The sequence below is a fragment of the Sceloporus undulatus genome, chromosome 11 (genome assembly GCF_019175285.1).
Source record: "Sceloporus undulatus isolate JIND9_A2432 ecotype Alabama chromosome 11, SceUnd_v1.1, whole genome shotgun sequence".
Taxonomy (NCBI): domain Eukaryota; kingdom Metazoa; phylum Chordata; class Lepidosauria; order Squamata; family Phrynosomatidae; genus Sceloporus; species Sceloporus undulatus.
The window spans coordinates 6,202,186-6,221,584 of NC_056532.1; the positions used below are offsets into that span (position 1 = coordinate 6,202,186).

At 49.8% G+C, this 19,399-nt stretch overlaps 1 protein-coding gene across 4 annotated transcripts in view; it reads right to left on the reverse strand.

The window, feature by feature from the left end:
• Positions 1 to 19,399, reverse strand: part of SEZ6 (seizure related 6 homolog) — an 85,062-nt gene that overhangs the window by 13,625 nt on the left and 52,038 nt on the right. For all 4 annotated transcript variants that reach the window (XM_042442404.1, XM_042442402.1, XM_042442403.1 and 1 more), the window contains one exon: positions 186 to 896. In XM_042442404.1, the coding sequence (XP_042298338.1) occupies positions 186 to 896 (711 nt within the window). The remainder of the gene's footprint in view (positions 1 to 185; positions 897 to 19,399) is intronic.

Consider the following 19,399-nt stretch of genomic DNA (forward strand, 5'->3'; position numbering starts at 1 on the left):
TGTTTGTGTGTATGTCTGCGTGTTTGAATGACAAGCTCTTATAAAACCACAACTTAATGCACAACATCTTGGCATCACCAGGGATTTTGGCCCTGAAGCTTCAGGTGATCTTGAACCGTCAAACCCTATGGTCGCCCCAATCCATCTCTAAATGTCCTACTTTGGAGTCCAACCGTTTTTCACACCTGCAGCTGGGATGCTGGTGATGACTGTGGTGGTGATGATGGTGGTGGTGGTGGAGGTCGCCCTCTCCTCATCCTCATTTGTTAGGACCACACCGTTGGTGGATGCTTTTGGTTGCCTTGTTGGCATGGTTGGTGAATCCCCCAATAATGTTGCAGGGGTCCCCGTATCCGAATCCACGAGGCCTTCTCGGATGCCCAGGGTGTGCTGGATGGGTGGCTGTGTGTGTCCAAATTTGGGACTGTCTTGGTCCTGTGTTGCCCATGGCACTAGTCGCCCCATGGCCGTGGTCAGCAAGTCAGTGGTCAAAGCCGGCTTGGCCATCTCTGGGGTCCTCTCCGCATCCTGCCCTTCACTTTTCCTGACCCCTGGAGTCGTGGGGGCATCCGTCGCAGAGGCTGCGGGGCTTGTGGAGGTGGCCTGCCCATCTGGTTTGTTTGTGGGGGACAATGCGAGGTTGGCATCCGGGAGAACGGGCCCGGGTCCGGAGAGGCCAGCCACCGTTAACGGGAGCTGGGGCAGGTAGTCCTTCTTCAGGAGAGTTGCGTGGAGGAAGTTCTCCAGCAAAGGGTGGTGGTTGAGGAGCTTCAAGGTGGGGGCGGTGGTGACGAAGGGGGCATCGCGCTCCAGCTCCTCTGGGGTGGGGGGCACCGTTTGCTCCGCATGGTGGGCCTCAGAGCTGCCTAGTCTGTTGGGCTCCTGAGAGGAAAGACCTGGAAGAGAGGAAAGGAAAGGAGGAGAGAGACAGAGGAGAGAAGGTTTAGCAACAGCAAAGGCAACGGGAAGCAAGCAAACCGACTGGCTGACAAACATCCACAGCAGTTCGGACTCTTAGTAGACTAGACTAGTAACTGGGCTGTGAAATGTATTGTTTTGTTCTCTTTCTTATTTTCTTTACTTGGACTTTACTTAAAACTGGACTGGTTTTGCAAAAAGTCAAATGGCTAAAACGTCGAGGAAAAGGCTTTAAGGACTGCACAGAGTTGGGTTTCCCATTTCCGTGCCAGAAGCTTCCATTATTTCTCTCTAAGTGCGAAAGTGAATGTCCGTTCCGGTTGGTAAAGCCTGAGAGGAAAGTGGAATTTGGTTTAAGGGAGAACATTTAAAATTGGTTTTGGAAACCAAAACGAAGAAGGGAGGTTCCGCGCGAAGGTATAGAACGGCACAACGAATGAGCCCAACAATCCAGTCAGTTTCCTTGGAGAACCTGTGGGAGTCATGTACCCCCCTGCAGCTGTCCTCAGACTGCAAATCCCATCACCCCCAGTATAGGCAGTGGTGCAGAGTGCTGGGACCTGCAGTCCTGAGTCCTTAGAAGAGCTGCATAATTCCCACTCCAAGATGCTAAAGAGTTCTCATCATGGTTGCTGCTTTGGATTCAGACCTGATAAATTCATGGTTCAGCATAGAGGTTTATTCAAAGCGTTTCTACATACATGTTAAAGTTCAGTCTAAAATCCACAACGGATACGTGCCCCATTTTGGGATATAAATCCCTTAAATAAAGAAACGCCTGCCTCCACACTCCTCTCAGACTTTATTTGGGATTGATAAACTCATGGTTCACCAAAGTCTCTCGACAACTCTTCAAGTTCAGTCTGAAATCCGCAACGGATACATGCCCACTTGGCCACCCCTTTCCGGCTTGATTCACGCTTGATAAACTCATGGTTTGGTGAGTTGATCCATTCAAACTATTTCTACGGTGCCTGTAAAGTTCGGCCTAAAAGCCGGCACGGACGATGTGGGAGCCACCAGCCAGCCGCCGCCACCTCCGACTCCTAAGGAACGGCAGGGAACATTAAAATTAAAACACGTCCGTGGCTCAGCCGGCGGTTTTGCAAATAATCCGTCAGCCGACGCCGGGGTTCAATAAACAATTATGCCGTTATTTCTTGTAACGCCGTTCAATAACCATAATCAGGTAGAGCAGCCGGGCCCAATGGCAGAAGCTGCGGGAGGTAAAAGGGGAAAGGGTCAGGCGCAAAGAGGCAAGTGCGAAACTGTTTACCACAACGACAACCTCGGAGAGGTTGGTGTCAGGCCAGACTTAATGGCATCGTAGAGGAGACAAATGGCTGAAACAGACAAGGCGGGTCAGAGATGCCAGGGAGAAACCATCCGTCATGTTTGCATGCACAGCGCAAGGCTTCCTGGTGGGCACATGGGTTATCAGGTCCACAAGTCACACTGTCTCAGCCTCAGAGGAAGTCAGGAAAGCTCAGAATAAATCTGTCCGTGAAAACCATAGAAGAAGGTTGCCATAAGCTGGAATCGACTTTAGCAACTTAGCTTACAAAAACTGCATATGTCAGGGAACTGCATGTGCAAAACTAAACCCCTCTATGCATTCAGGCAATGCGCCTCCACAGTGCGCTGCACACAGACGGGGAAAAAATGCCTAGGAAAAAAAATGTGCATGTTTGCGAGAGATAGTACAAGAACGAGTCTATTAAGGAAAGAGGGACAGAAATGGAAATGTTCGGCAAAGATGCCCGGGAAAAATACATATATTAGGAGAATAGGCATAACAAATGGAGACCGTAGGGAACGCACGGAAATTAAAGGCGAGGGTGTTTTTAAATGAATAAATCACAGAACAATGCAGAAAACGAGCGAACAGACCTAGGGCTGAACTGATGCGGAACTGATGCAGATTAGATACAGATTTGTCCGGACGCGCAGAAGAAATCAGACGCCGGAGGGGACTTTGGTGTGCGTTCATGTGTCTGTGAACCGTGCAAATGTTGGGAATCCCATCAAGGCCATAAACAAGGTTCAGTGGGTTGTTAACACACACACACACACACACACACACACACACACACACACAATAACACAACGGCATTTAATTAATGCCAATGTGCCAGCCACCTGGAGAAAATTGTGGACATCTGGCAGGAAGGCGAAACCCAGCTGGCTTGGTTACGATAAGTCTGTGAGAGTGGGTCCGATCGCACACACATCCATCTTGTATAAAGTGCAAGGCGTGAGGTTTATCTATCCGTTCCGGGTTGCAGTCCAAATTTGAAAGGGGACAGACCCTGTGAAATGGAGGGTATGAAATTTGGGGAGATACCATTTGGAGGGGTAACGTCTTTGTTCCCCCGCCTCTAGCTATACCTAGGTCAACTCATGCTGCATCCGTACTGCAGAAATAATCCAGTTTGACACCGCTTTAACCGCCGTGGCTCTGTGCTATGGGATCCTGGGATTTGTAGTTTGTAGTGGCACCAGGGCTCTCTCAAAGACAAGGCCGACATGTCTCCCCAAACTGCAATGTCCAAAAAACACACCATTGAGGGTGGCTTTAAAAGGTCGAAACGGAGAACCCGACAATCGCTTTGAAGGAATCGCTCTCCAGAAGCCGGGTGGCGAATGAGTTTTCTCTCCTTTCGGGTGACGGAAAGAACCAGAAAAGGTCGCCCAATTAAAGTGATTGGCGGGCGAGCGGCTCAGGATGGGCAGCAAAAAAGGCAGGGGCTGGTGCCCCAAGTGTGGCACTGATAGGCGCAAGATGGGTTCGGCACATGGCTCAGATGACAAGGAAGGAACGAACGAATGAAGGAAGGAAGGAAGGTGAAAGAAATGAAGGGAAGGAGGGAGGTTGGTTTGAAAAGTCTGACTGAGAGACCATTTGTGTGTGCAGTTGTCAAACAGAACCTCCCCATTCAAGAGAATGTTACCCAGAGTGGACAGCCACCATCATCCTCCCCAACCAGCATGATGGATGATGTAGTCCAACCCTTCTACAGGTAGAAACAGGGGAAGGAGGGATGTCGCATTGGAACAAGCTGCAAAAGGTCATGGCGTGTCCCATGTTCCTGGATGCACACAGCTTCCTTACGTCCAGGCGCATGGTTGTTGTGGTTCTTAACCCCCCGTCCCATTGCGGCGCTCCCTGGTGGCCCCGCTCCCATTACGGCGACACGACTGTAATTCCAAAACATTGTATTTGATCTGTCATCCGTCATTTGTCATCTCTTCCGACCAATGCTCGGGGGAGCGCATGGAGACGCCGTGCGACAAGTGTCGGCGGGTGAGTAACTGTTCAATTCAAGGAGAGTCGCTCAACATGCAAGGTCAAACGTTTCCCGGAGAAGCGCAACATGAATATTAATCCATCCCTGGGCTTGGGAGAGCAACGCCGGAGGGGGGAAAGGCGGGGAGGCACATCTGCGGCAGTGCAACGCACAACCTCTTTCTCAATCCATGGATGGGCATTGCCCTTTGTGGGTCATCCCTACGTCGCCAAGCCCCATGATAAGTTGGCCTTAGAGTTGCCATAAGTCAGAAATGACTTGTAGGCACCCAACGACAAAACGTCATACATAGGTCTCTAAACCAAGTAACGCCAAAGGAAAGTCCGGCACTAATTATTAGTCGCGTAACTTTAGGTAAATGTTCCATGCAATATTATTCAGAGCCATGAGGATTAGAAACTTGGGGATAAAATGTCTGCATTTCTATGGCAAAAGCTCCTCCGTTTGTCCAGCGTCTCCGTTTTATGGATGGAACGGAGCCTTCCAAATAAGAAGGAACATAAATCTTTCTCCACTTCAACCAGGAAAGATAAATACTCGACTCGGTGGATAAAGAGGCCGACCCAAAGCAAGGAAACAGACGGTGATGAAACCTCTCCGTATTTTTAGAACAAGCCTCCTGGAGATCTCTTTAAAAATCCTTGGTTCATCAATTTGTCGGGAAAGAGGCAGCTGGCCAGGTAGCTGGAAATTTGCATACGTTTGCATATTTTTAAGTAGGCCCAATCAAGGCGGGTGCAGAAGAGCGGCGGGCAAAAACCTTAGCACTCCCTATGCGGGAAAAAAGAGATTTGTTTCCCTATTTTGCTCAGCCGAAACGGTGAAATCCTGGACTGTATCTTTCCCAGAACTGGAGAAGTCTCCCTGCTCCGTCCCAGTTTGAATTTTCCTATTCCTTTGGGATGGTAAAAGATGGAGGTTTTTTGGGAAGGGTTGTTTTTGAAGGATCTAAGCAGCGCCGCGAAGACCCTGCCAATACTAACAAGGCGACGTGTTTAAATTCACGGTCGAAAAATCCCGGCTGATGGAGGGAACTGTCAGCTTCAGTTGTCTTGGAATCGGGGGATTAACTCATAAACCCACTTCCCCATGCAAGCGTGTGCGCAGCATCGCAAAGGCCTCCGCCGGCGGCAGCTCGGCAGTCTCTTTCTCTGAGGCAACAAAACCCGTTCCCAGCCCACCTTTTGCATCTTTACAACATGATGGGTCAAGCAAGGATTCGAACCCTGGTCTCCAGGGTCATAGTCCAACACACAAACCACCCTTGCTTCTGTCAAACCAACTAGCTTCCATGTAAGGTAGCAAAGCTGATCATGGGATGAGGAGCCATAACTCCCATGATCCCTTACTCCATAGGGCTGATAGGTCTCAGAGTCCGAAACACCAGCTGGGTGAAACGTTCTCCACCTTCACCTTTGCTTTGAAGCGCTCAGTTTTCGTAAGGCAAAGGGGTGTTTCATTCCAGCTGTTTCCACTGGCATCTTCTGCACCATGCAAAGATGTGGCTTGGCCTTCTTTAACTATCAGAAGAGCCCCAGCAGTGTGGAGGTTGTGCAGGGATTCGAATCCAGGTCTCTTGCTCCCTTGCCTTGTGTACTAACCACTACACTTTCTTCAACCTGGACCTTTTCCCTCCCTTGATCAATCCCAACTTAGGCAAGTCTGTTCCAGGAACGAAAACGAATGGCTCTGAGGTCCGCTCTGGTTTTTAGCCTGAACTTTCATGGAGATATCCAAGAACTAACTGGAGGAGGTGATAAGAGTCCGTTCTTTTGGGCCACTTCTCCCAAGTTTGGACTAAAACCCAGATGTATAGCCAGCATTGCATGGAATGAAACCTTGGATGCTTCAGTGGGCCTATGGGCCTCTCCATGCACTTCCAACCTCTCCAGGTCCATGTGCCTTTTCTCCTTTACGTCACCCCTTTGCTGTCGTTCCTGACTTCCAAACCACCCAGTTGTGGGCCCACAAGTGGGTGCACATCCGTGGGTATGTGCATGGAAAGAGACGCCCATAAGAAGATATTTGCTTCAGCGAATTCTCGGCGCCTGCCAGTTCCATCTGTCCGCGGCCCCGGCTCAGACAGCAGAGCGATCGTTTGCATAAACTTTAATTAGGGATTAACCGGGGTGGATTTTTATGCTCTTTGACATGTTTCGGGGAGATAACGCTCCACCTTGGCGCCAGAAGCCGCAAGGAGGGGAGGGAAGCTGGCAAGGGCCGGCTTTGGAAAGAGAAAGAGACAAAGTGCACCTCATGCCCCTGACCGGTGCCAAGGGGTGGAAACCGAAGCCAGGACTCCATTGCAGACACAATGGCGGCACGCCGGAAGTGATGTCACGCCACTTCCTGTTGCCCTGTCTTAGCCAAAAAAGGGGGGGCTTTGGATAGACGGGGGATTCTGGGAAGGGAAAATGATTGCACTTGCAAATTGCTTTTCTTGCACCGAGGGCCATTCTAGGGCAAAAATATCCCTCCGAAGTTGACCCATTGGTACATTAAATGGAGGGGGATTCAGGGTGTTTTAGGGGTCAGAGAAGAAAGGAGGAGGGAGAAAAGACGAAGAAGAGGAAGAGGAAGTAAGAGAAGGTAAAAGAGGAGGAGGGAGGAAGAAGAAAAAGAATAGGAAGAAAAAGAGGAAGAGGAGGAAGGAAGAGAGAAAAGGATGAGAAAGGAGAAGAGGAGGAAAAGGAAGAGACAAAAAAAGAAGAAGAGGGAAAGGAATGGGAGGAAGAGGAGAAGGAGGACGAAGGAGGAGGAAGAGAGAGGAGGAGAAGACGTTAGAAGAAGAGGGAAAGAAACAGGAAGAAAAGGAAGAAGAGGAGGAAGAAAAAGAAGTGAAGACAAGGCAGAAGAAAGAGAGAAAGAAACAGAAAGGAGGAAGAAGAGGAAGAGGAAGAAGAGGAGGAGGAGGAGGAGTTGGAGGAGGCCTTGTTCCCACTGTTTGTGTTGAATTGCTTTCTGGGCCTGAAGGCCAGGATTCGGCCCGGCGGAGGGCCCTAAAACATTTCCCATTTAAAAGACGCTGTTGCATTGCTGGAAAAAATACATTTATTATTCTAAGAGAAAGGGCCATGAAAACAGAACGAATAAACTTTGATATGTGAGCATATAACTGTATACGCGGCACAGCCGACCGTCAAAAGGGAGACATAGATCTTGCAATCACCTTCGGTCTGGTTTTAGCGTTTTCCCTGCCTCTTTCCCACTTAAAACCAAACAACAATTGCGCACAACGTGAAATTTAGGACTTTTTTATGTCCTCGTAAACGGAGGCTTCGAACCGTCCTTAACTTACGGGCAAATTCCAGCCGCGTTGACGTGGATTGTTAAGGGAAAGGCCTGAATGTTTCCCGTTAGTAAAAGTAACTTCTCTAGCGATGACCGACACTTAATCCCAAACCAAACAAGGGAGCCATGCATGTCCATCCTGGCTGAGAAGCCGCTCGCCAGGGCACTTAAAGACCAGAGGGACAGTGTTTAGCACTCTTTTAATGTCGTGTTTGAGATTGCTTTTAATGTTATTGATCGTTCAATTACATTTTTCTAAAAAAAGGAAAATTGGTTTGTTGTAGCTCTTGTGGTGTTTATTTGAGTTTGTAAGTTGTGTTAAGGCCTTTTGGCGGAGAGGAGGAGGAGGCAGGAGGAGGCATCAGAGGAAGAAGAGAAGAAGGAGGAAAAGGAGGAGAAAGAGGAGGAGGAGAGGCGGAAGGAACAGAGGGAGAGCAAGAGGAAGAGGAAGAGAAAGAAGAAGAAAAAGAGCAGGGGGAAGAAGAAAAGGTGGGGAGGAAGAAGAGAAGGAGGAGGAAAAGGAGGAAGAAGTGATGGAGAAGGAGGAAGGAAGGATTTGGAGAAACAGCACTCCGTACAGATACCTAACAGCCAGCCTCTCCAAGTCCTTGCACTCAAGCAATCCTATCCAAGGCAGGGCCCGTAATACCACCATTTCAGGGGTGTCATGGACCCTCGTCAGGCTTTATTTCAGGCCCTAAAAGTGCCCTCCAAGGCGGGGAAGAGAGTTCAGGCTTCTTTGCCCTTAAAGGAACTCTCCAGGGGGCTGGACCCGCATTGGTGCTTTGGCTTCAGCACTTTGAACAGTTCCTCGATGCCCTCATTATTATTAACCTTTATTTATGAAGCGCTGTAAATTTACACAGCGCTGTACATGCAATCTTTTTAGTTAGACGGTTCCCTGCCCTCAGGCTTACAATCTAAAAAAGACATGATACAGAAGGAGAAGGGAGTGGTGACGAGAAAGGGTAAGAGGTCCAGCAGTTCCTCTCAACCTCCGAGGCCTGGACCAAGGCAGATGGACTGGAGGGAGGGCAAGGCTTCATAATGGATGGTTAATCATTATCCAGGGAAAATACATAATCACAAGTAGGATAATACATATACAGTACATAGGAATACAGGAAATGGATCGATAAACAGCCAACAACAGAACATCAGATAGTAAGCGACAATTATGCGATGCCAGGGAAGGCTTGTCTGAATAGGATGGTTTTCAGCTCCGTTTTGAAGCTGGTTAAAGAAGTGATGGCTCTTGCTTGTGGAGGAAGAAGGTTCCAGGAGTGAGGGGCAGCAAGTGAAAAGGGGCGAATCCGGGATGGGGCAGAGGAAATCCTGGGCTGAGACAGCAGACCTTGACTACCAGAACGGAGGGCCCTGGTGGGAAGGTGAAGAGAAAGAAGGTCTGATAAGTAAGGAGGGGCCAGTCCATGGAGGGCTTTGAATGTCGACAGCAGGAGCTTATACTGAATGCGGAAAGGGAGAGGGAGCCAGTGAAGGGATGCCAACACAGGAGAGATGTGGTCAGAGCGGTGGGTGGAAGTGATAATGCGTGCAGCTGAATGCTGGACAGAGATTAAAGGACGGAGGTGAGAAAAAGGAAGCCCAGCCAGGAGGACATTACAGTAATCCAGTCGTGAGATCACTAGGGCATGGACCAGGATCTTGGCAGTAGAGGCAGTGAGATATGGTCGGATTTTGGCAATATTGTACAAAAGGAATCTACAAGCCTTGGCTGTGGTCTGGATCTGAGGGATACACGACAGAGAAGAGTCAAAGATAAAGCCAAGACTGCGGGCTTGCTGGACTGGTTGAATGGAAATGTTGTCCACAGAGACAGAAAAGGAGTGTTGAAGGTTGGGCTTAGGAGGAAAGACAAGAAGCTCCGTCTTGGACATGTTGAGCTTCAAACGCCGATGGCGCATCCACTGTGAGACAGCTGTAAGGCAAGATGAGACTTGCTGTTCAAGCCTTGGAGAAAGGTCAGGGGCAGAAAGATACAGCTGGGTGTCATCGGCATACAGATGGTAGGAAAAGCCAAAAGAGCTAATGAGTTTTCCTAAGGACAGTGTGTAGAGAGAAAACAGAAGGGGACCCAGAACAGAGCCCTGGGGAACTCCAACAGATAAGGGAACAGGAGAAGAAGTCTGACCCCCTGCAACTACTGCAAAAGATCTGCCAGACAAGTAAGATCTAAACCAGTCGAGAACAGAGTCTGAGAACCCAAGGTCAGAGAGTATGTCAACTAGAAGACAGTGATCAACAGTGTCAAAGGCTGCAGACAGATCGAGAAGAATGAGAACAGAGTAAAGGCCATTAGCCTTGGCCTGTAAAAGGTCATTCGAGATCTTAGTGAGGGCTGTCTCTGTAGAATGCCTTGGGCGGAAGCCAGACTGAAAGGGATCAAGGATGGAATTGGCTTCAAGAAACTCAAGACAGCGCGAATAGACAACCCGTTCCAAAACCTTAGAAAGAAAGGGAAGAAGAGAAATCGGACGATAGCTAGACAAAGAGGAGGGGTCAAGAGAAGGTTTTTTCAGAATTGGGGAAATGAGAGCATGTTTGAAGTCCGAGGGGAAGGAGCCTGTAGAGAGAGAGAGATTGAAGATATGGAGGAGCGAGGGCAGAAAGGAGGGAGCTATAGAGATTAGAAGACGAGTAGGAATAGGATCAAGAGGACAGGTAGCAGGTTTGGAAGAGTTCAGAAGCGTAGAGAGTTCATCCAAAGAGGCAGGAGGAAAGACAGAAAATTTGTTAGGGGAAGGCGAAAGAAGATTAAGAGCAGAAGAAGAATCAGGAGGGACTATCTCAGAGCGAAGAGTGGTAATCTTAGAGATGAAATAGTTAGCAAAGTCATTAGGAGAGAAAGATGAAGAGACAGGAGGAGAGGGAGGTTTAAGCAAAGTGTTGAAGGTGGAGAACAAACGCTGCGGGCGCCTCTCATTGGAAGAGATCAGTGATTTGTAATAATTCTGTTTTGCCATAGAGAGGGCGCGTGAGACCAAACCCACGGCGGATCTGCCGCTCCCCTTGGCGCAGAAGACATAGACCGCCCTTACTCACGGGAGGCTGGTTTTTGCGAGCCTCCCAATTTAAAATCTAATATTGTTTTGCCAAAATGGAGCCTGGCCGGCTGGCATGAGTAATGGCCTTGTCAAGGGGAGGGCGTCTCTTTCCATTAGCCGCACGACAGTGCCGCTGGTTCCGCGCAAAGTGAGCGCGCAAGGGCCAAGGTCTCCACCAGCATGCTCTCGCAACGCTCCCACGTGCGCAGGGCACATGTATGGGGACAGCAAAAAATGAGAGGAGGTACAGCGGAACTGGGTGCGGACGGCGCTATTGGAGACCGGATGCATGGCGATCATGTTCTAGTTCAAGAGGAGCAGAAAGCAGAGTTTGGGAAAGGAGGAGTTTAGAGCACAGCAACCAGCATGGTCAGGGGATGCTGGGAGTTGCAGTCCCTTAAATGGAACTTAAAGCTTGCCTGGGGAGACAGGGCCTTTCTGGTGGCTGCTCCCAAGCTGTGAAACCCCCTATATATTTATTTATATGCTGCCTTTCTCCCCGAATGGGACCCAAGGCAGCTCACAGGAGGATTAAGAGGAGGAATAGAAAGAGAGAGACAGATGCGGAGGAAGGGAAAGAGGAGGAGGAGATGGAAGAGGAAGAGGAGGAAGAAGAGGACAAAGACAAAGAATTGAAGGAGGAAGAAGAGAAAGAGAAAGAAAAGGAGGTGGAAAAGAAAAATTGATACTGATGGGCTCTTGGGCCATACAGAAACAGCACACAGTCATATATAAAACAAGGCCGACGTATGATGCAAAATATAATAGCTATGAATTTTCTTACCAAACTAAAAGGAGAGAAACCCCATAATTTTGATACGAACCATGGATGGGATGAGGAGTCAAGAGGCACTGAGAGAAATGGAAGAGAGTTAAGATGGAGAGCTTTTCTGCGTCTCTTTTGGAGAAGCAGTTAGTCATGAAGCAAAGCTGATCTGCGCTTGGGGAAATCTAGGAACATTTCATTTGGAGGGGCCAGGTTTTTATTTGCCGCCATGTCCGCCCCCGAACAGCTTGCGATTCGAACCGAATCCTAAAACGGGTGGGAATGGATTATCCAAGCTAAACCGGACCGAAACATCTCCGCCAACATGAAACGCATATATCTTTATATACTTCCTCCCTGGCTGTGCAAGTTGGCATCTGCCAGGGAGGCTGCCCTCCTCCGCTGCCCGCTTTGCACTATTGATTTCCCCGTGCTTATTTCCTTAATTTGTTTCTCTCTTATCCCTCTGGTCGGAATTGATTTTTGGCAACAAATGCTCGCACACACAAACACACAAAGACACAAACACACACGCGCAACCTTTTATCCCCCAGCCCTGGGATTCCTGTCCATTTACTTCCTTAATAGACACCAATATTGGGAAACGTACTGTTTTGAGAGACAGAGATCTGCCTTCCTTGCATTGGGACTATAACTCCCATGGCTCTGTGCTACGCAGTCCTGGGAGCTGTAGTTTTGCTGGGATCTCTGCTAGGGAAGATAGTTCAGTTAAAAATCAATAGTTCAGTTAAATCTGGAGACATTTTGAGAAGAAAGATGGGCCACAAATGCAATCTTGAGGTCCACATGCGGCATCTGGGGGCCACATTTCTGCAGAAGTGTTGCAACATTATCCGGACCTCCAAAAATCATTTTGTTGCTTGTTCTTCTCCCAGTGCATTTCCTTGCAAGGCTCCCCTTCCTGGCGCATCCTGGCATCCACCGCGGTTGCCACGCTCCTCTGGGCCACGGCGCCGCGCTTCTCCGGATGGGGCCGTTATTAGCATTTCAATTTATTTACCCATTTCGCCGGCACACCAAAGTGCCCATTCCGTCGTTCCATCTCATTATTGGGTGCCATTGAGGGAGCCGCGGGGAAGGAGTTATAGCGCAAAGAGGGTGGGCCAGGAAAGGAGCAGCAGGGATGGCGTAAATTTAAGGCGGGGAGAAGGGAAAAGAAAGGGTCAAACCTGGATTTTGGGGTCCCTCAGATTTGGTCCAGGTTGCAGAGTTTGGGCAAAAAGAGCCCATTAGGAAACATGGAGATGGGATTGGAGTGCAGCTGCTATGGCATCGGTGAGGAATGCTGGGAGTTGCAGTCCACATCTGGAGGGCTGCATGTCAATAGATCAAGCACCCAATCCAGCTGCAGTCTACTTGGATCCTAAAGACGAAGGCAACACAACTTTGTAGGGTTCCTTTAGGATCCATTTCTTGGAGGCCTTTGACCTCTGAGGGACATCTCCTCCCAGCATTCCTCTCCCAGGATGATGGGGACTACAGTTCTGAGGACACCTTTGTGAGGAGGCCTGTCCTGCGTTTGGGGGAGAAGGAATACACCAAAGGCACCCAGGCGCAACCCCAGCGCATGAGCTGTGCCGGCTGGGACGCGAGTGCTAATCCCCCCTATTAAAACCTTCAAAGGGAATCCTGGCACCCTTCCGTATAAACTCATTAACTTTTATGGCGTAATAAATGGATTCTATTAAAACATAATTCCCTCCATGCTGGGGGCGCATTAACCTCTTTATGCAGCGGCATGGAGAGACGGCTCCTTCCCGAACAGTCGATTTGGGGGGCACCAATGCCCCTCGATGATGCCAGGCCTGGTGCCCAGGTGGCATCACGGCACCCCTGCATCCAAAAATGGTGCCAGGCTCTCTCTTGCTCCAAGGCTCCAGCCCCAGAGTTCTGCCTTGAGAAATTCATCTGTGGCATCCTTTGCCATCAGAGACATGGGAGATTTTGCTGCCTGAGGCAAAGCAACCCAAGATGGCACCCTCTCCTGGTTCTGGGTTCAAAAGCTGACAAGATTGACTATTGATTGCAGCAATGACTGAGACCTTGGGCCACACAAAGAGCTGCCAACTTGCCGCCCCTTTTTTGCCTGCTGTCGCCTGAAGCAAGTGCCTCAGTTTCCCTCCTGGTAGGGCCATGTTTGCAGACATGGCAGCAAGAACTTTCCTCCCCTGAATCCTTTTGGAGAAAGGAGACGTTCAGATGTTGCAGACCCCACTGCGCTTTAAAAACAAGGGAATGGAGTGAGATGCCATTTTGCTCTGCAGACCCCTCGGAGCAGGGAATGGATTTGTTGCTCCTGGACAAAGAGGAGCATCTCACCTTTGTCCAGAAAGAGAGGATCATCCACTATGGTTGGAGGGCCTCTTTGTCCTTGCTGGCCCACCCATGCCAACGGCGGGCACCGCTGCACACCAAGCCCCATTGCCAACCCACCAGGGAGGCCTTTCCGGCGGCTCATTACAGGCTAATGAAGGCAGCCTAGCATTACGCCTAACAGCTCTAAATGGGGCTCTGTGTGCACAGCTTATTTAGGAGATAATGCGCAGGAATGAAGGCAAGGAGGCGCAAGGGAATGGTGGCGGATTAAACTGGTGCTGTTTAGAGCCTGCCATGAACATGTTGGGCCCCGGCGACAAAGCTCCGACACCCCAATCCTCAACCATATATATATCTATGAGAGCAAGCATGGTGTAAGCATAGGACTTGCTCTCTGGAGATTGGATTTTGATTCCCAGCTCAGCCATGGAAGCCACTGGGTGACCTTGCGCAAGTCACACTCGCTCAGCTTCAAAGGAAGGCAAAGAAAACCCCATGATGGGTTCAGAAACAACTTGAAGGCACACAGCAAATATACACACAACCTCTGGACCTCACTGTCAGTCAGTCCTTTTGGACTTTGGTTTTGCAGTGCTATGGCCTGTTGCGCACTGCAGCAATGCAACCTCCAGACCTCACTGTCGTGGCACCACATCATCATGGCCCTCTGGACTTCACTGTCCATCAGTCTCTCCAGACCTCACTGTCAGTCCCTCTGGACCTTGCCTTCACAGCACTGTGGCGCCACAGCAGCACAGCCCTCTGGACCTTGCTGCCAGTCTGTCCCTCTGGGCATCACTGTCATGGCACCACAACAGCCAAGGAGAAAGCTGAGTACATTCCTCCAGGCCTCACTGCCAGATCCTGGCAAAGCTCACAAAGCTTAAGCAGCGTCCCAAATGTGAAGGCCGCTCCTCGCTCAAGGAAGTCATCCAGTCAGTCTGTCCCCAAACAGTGCTGCCCATAGCCACAGAAGCCATGCCCTGCACATGCGCCTTGCAAGAATTTCCCAGCCACCGCTGCCAGCGAACGCCAAGGCGGCTGAGAGAGAGAGAGGGTGAGTGAGAGTGTTCATGTGGGGAGGTGGAGAGTGGGAGACACCACCCCACAAGTGAACTGCAAGGTTGTGCGGTGCATTTAAGGCACTCTGAAAAGATGTTTCCTAGAGCTCTCATGCTCCGCATGGCCCTTAAGGCCCCTGGTTCCCCTTGTCTTTCTTGTGCATCAGTCCTTTACTGAAGGTCCCCCCGCCACCCCTTTTCCCCCTCAACCTCCCCTTGGATCTTTCCACTGCCCCATGGAAAGGGAGGCCTACTGCCCACGTTGGGAATCACTGCTCCAGAGATTCAACCTGCTTTGACTGATCCCTGTTCTCTTCCTTCCTTGTGGACTAGCACCTTGCAAAGAGATGCTTGGGTTTCTGGCCTCTGCTGCCTTTGCAATTTCAGCTTGCCATCTCTCCCCCTTCCTCCCCAATCCTCCCTTCCCCAGCCGCATAATTTCAATTCAACGCCTCTCCCTCCAGAGCGAATGCATTTGCACAGCAATTTCCACGAACAGTGGGGATGACAAGCAGCTGCAGAGCCCAGCGTCCCCATGTCTCCGTCCTCCTCCCTCCAACAAGGCGGCACAGCATCCTTTGGGGAGGTGCATTGAGTAATTGGGGGTGCTGTTTCCCCTACCCCAAAAAAGCAACACCCCACTGTGCCCCCTTCTTTCTGGCTGGGTCCAGGGTGGGCCCCCCCTCAGTGCCAGGGAAGGCCACATGCGGCCTAACAAATTGGACGCCGTGGGGCTTCATTTGCTGGAAGGGAAGGAGGCGGTTGCGAGATCCATTAGAGGAAAATGAGGTGCCAGAATTGCAAAGCCAGGCCTGGCTGAGCAGCTTTAAGCGCATGGATTATGCAGTGGATGTGAGAACAGGGAGGTAGGCAGCAGCCAAACCAGAGTCAGACCACTTGAACCTTCAGCTCGGACTAGTAGCCGGCCTCTACAATTTCGTAGGGTTATTCTTTGAGATACCCCTAAGTGATTTTACCCAGTTCCTTTCTCTGAAATACTGCCAACAGCACCCAGGATTCATTGGCAGTCCTTCTGGGCTTGGGGAAAGGTCTTCTTTTTGGACTGCCAATCCCAGAATCCCCAGGGCTGTGACAGTCCAAAAAGTCCGGAAGTTCCAGCTTGCAGCATTTGGAGAAAAGGGACCAAAGTCAGATCTTGTCTTTGTGTGCGTGTGTGTATCCTTGTGGCAACCCCATGGATTTTGTAGGGTTTCTTAGGCCAGGAATCCTCAGAGGTGGCTATGACAATCCCTTCCTCTGAAATAGAGCCTAGCAGTACCTGGGAGGCGTCAACCGTCTCCCCTCCAAAGACTAAGCAGGCTGGCCCTGCTTAGCTTCCAAGATCAGGCTGGTGCTTTTCTCATGGCCTTCTGCTACGGCTGGCAGATATCAACAAGGAGACCTGCCCTCCGTCCATCCGACCGTCCAGAGAAATCCCCAGCGACTTCCGCCGTTCAGCCCTTTAAGCCAGGGATCGCCTCTTAATTGACCAAAGTCACCCCAGGGGCCAAAGTGCACCAATTTCTCTGAGTCTCTGGATTTCTTTGGCAAAATGGCCCTGAAAGCTCCCCAGGGAGGAGGCTTAACTCCCAGGCAGCAAAGGAGGAAAAACAGAAGGAAGCGGAAGGAAGGAAGGAAGGAAAAGCCAAGGACTGTGAGGCCTTGGAAGCCAGAAGAAGGCAGGAGAGAAGGAAGGAAAAGCAGAAAACAGCAAAGCAATGGTAAAACAGAAGAAGACAGGAAGATGGAAGGACGGAAGGGAGGAAAGGAAAGTGGTAAAACTATGAGGCTTTGGAAGGAAGGAAGGAAGGAAGGAAGGAAGAGACAGTTGGCCATCATCTTTGCGCAAGGTGGATGCTATGTCAGACTGCTATATCCCTTTTGCCTAAGGGACTGGGAAGGGCAAGATCCCACTCTTTCCTCTCTACTTCCGTTAACTGAGTGCAAATGACTCTTGCACTTTTAAGTCATTTTGCTACAACTGAAAGACAAAATGTGCACATTTTGTCAAAACTGGGAACAAAAAGGGGAAGGCGGCAGGGAAGAGAGAGAATCTGGGACCTTTTCAAAGCAGCTGAGAAAGTGGGCTGGCAGAGGAGTCACTGGGAATATCCCTGCCGCATCAGGACAAAATGTCGGCTAGAGTTTCTTGGGGGACTTTTCTGACTTTTTTGGGGTGGAAGTGGGGGCAGAGGGTCCTTAGTTTGCCCCCTTGGAAGCGACTTTCCTCCCTGGCTCCATCCATTCCACTTAAGCCTGCTGACCTCTGTCTTTCTTCTTCCTACCTGTGTCTATGTCTGTTGGATGTGTGAGAAAAAGAGAATTAGAAAGCGCAGGGGGAAAGATGGAGGAGGAATGTAATTACATTTTTGCTCCGGCGACATCAAGCTCCTTTTGAAGCGAAATTACTCAGGAGCCTAAAATTGCCCCCGTCTTGTTTGAAAGGGTCTCATTCAAGCAACACAAGGGAGCCAAAATGAAAGAGGAGCGGAGAGAAGCAAAGCTGGCTGAGGATGCGAAAGAGGAGCAACTCTCCTGGTGGATAGTGACACTGCCGCAGTTCTAGCCAAACTGAAGACGCCTTTTGCCCAAAGAGTTCCAGAAAGTTCGGACTAAAACCCACAACAGAGTCGCTTCTGGATCCCCCAAAATAGCTTTCTTGCTTTCATCTCTGCCCACAATCTGGGGCCGCGGACGAAAACAGGTGCCTTGAATTTCTCCTTCCTCACCATCCAAAGCTCTTTCGGTTTCTTACAGCTGCGTCCACACCGCAGCAATAATCCAGTTTGGTGCCGCTTTAACTGCCACGGCTTCCATGCCGTGGAATCCTGGGAGAGGTCACTTCTTGTGGCGCCAGGGCTCTCCGACAGAGAAGGCGAAATCACTCACAAGACTGCAAATCCCATAGTACTGAGCCATGGCAGTTAAAGTGGTGCCAGTTTGGGTTATATCCGCAGTGTGGATGCAAACTTAGCGGTGGAGCTAACGGAGGATTTGGAGTCTCCTGCTCCCACAGTTGGTCCTCCATGCCAGTTCCTCCGGGAAGGAGGATTTTGATGCCTGCAAGGAGGTGAGGAAAGAGTTGTTGCTTTGCTCCTGGCATTGGCGGACGTGTTGTGCCCGTCCTCCGCCAGCCTCCATCCCCCTGCGGGCATGTGTGCTTGAGATAAGGAGGGAAGGAGAGACAGAAGGTGGAAGGAGGGACAGAAAAGGGGGGCAAAAGCAACGCAGTTTGACCTTGTAAGCGACTCAAGGAACAGCACAAAGGAGGGAAGGAAGCAAGCAAGGAAGGGGATGCCAAGTTTCCATGACACATCCCTTGGTCAAACGCAAGAAGCCACAACAAGGAGGAACATGGCTGGCATTCTGCTTAAGGCTTCAGGTTGCATGGGCATCACTAGGGATGTGCGAGGGGTGCAAACCACACAAGGTGACACCCTAAAGTGGGCTGGCATCATTGTGGTTGTGTTGTGATGGTGTGCCTTCACGTCTTTTTCAACGTATGGTGACCCTATCACAGGGTTTTCTTGGCAATTTCTTCGGAGGGAGCATTGATCACAATGATGACGGTGGTATGTATACCCTGCCCTTTTCCTCGCCTTGGATTCAGTGCAACTTACAATAGTTAAAAGAAACACACACCTTTTGTTGTTGTGTGTCTCCAAGTCGTTTCTGACTTACGACGACCCTAAGGCAAACCTATCATGGCAAGATTCGTTCAGAGGGACTATTAATAACAACAATGGCAGCAACAATAACAACTGGTATGAATATCCTTTTCCTAGACTGGGACTCAATGCAACTTCCAGTAGCTAAAAAGGGATTTGTAGCACTGACGCATCCAGATTTTTGACTCTCCTTCCATCAATGTTCTCAAAGAGCATCAGCTTTACAATTCCCATCCATGTTTCTCTCTCTTTATAAATAGATATATATTTTTTCCTTGCAGCGATGCAGTTCTTCATTCCTTTATTCAGCACCAGTCACCATTTTCCCTATTGTTCGGCTTGTAAAAATATTTGTGTATCTATCTCTTATTTATAAAGAAGCCTTCATTCCCGGCGTCATCCCTAACAGGATTTTTCTCCGGGGAAATAGAAGAGATCCACACTAAGTCACCGCCTGGTCTCTGTGGCTCTGCGTTTTATTCCGCGCCTCTTTCTTTCTTTCTTTGGTCTCCGCGAAATACCAGCAAGCGGAAACGCGTCTGGCGCTCGCCCGTCCACGATTGTTTTCGGCGCGTCGGTGAGGGAGAAGAGAAATATATAAAGCATTATTCTCCGACTACGACAACTTTATCTGGGGGCAGGATTGCAAAAGCGATCAATGCGTATTTCATTACGGTTTGCATCCAAAGTGCTCCGAGTTAATCATCTAAAGCCATCTCAGAATTAATGCTATTGAACAAGGCGCAGCGGTGGATATAACAAAGGTGGCACAATTTAAAGGATTTATTTTAAAAGAACAACGGCAATGACGACGACAACAACAACAACAGCGAGTGCACGGAGGTGTGGATCAAGCCGGCTTTCCGATTTTTGCAATCTAAGTCTCGAGCGCAGCACAGAAAATGTTCTTGCTAGGGCTTAATTCATCAATAGATACATGACACATGCGCATAGCCTGTCTTTCGCTTTTCTCCACTCCATTGGC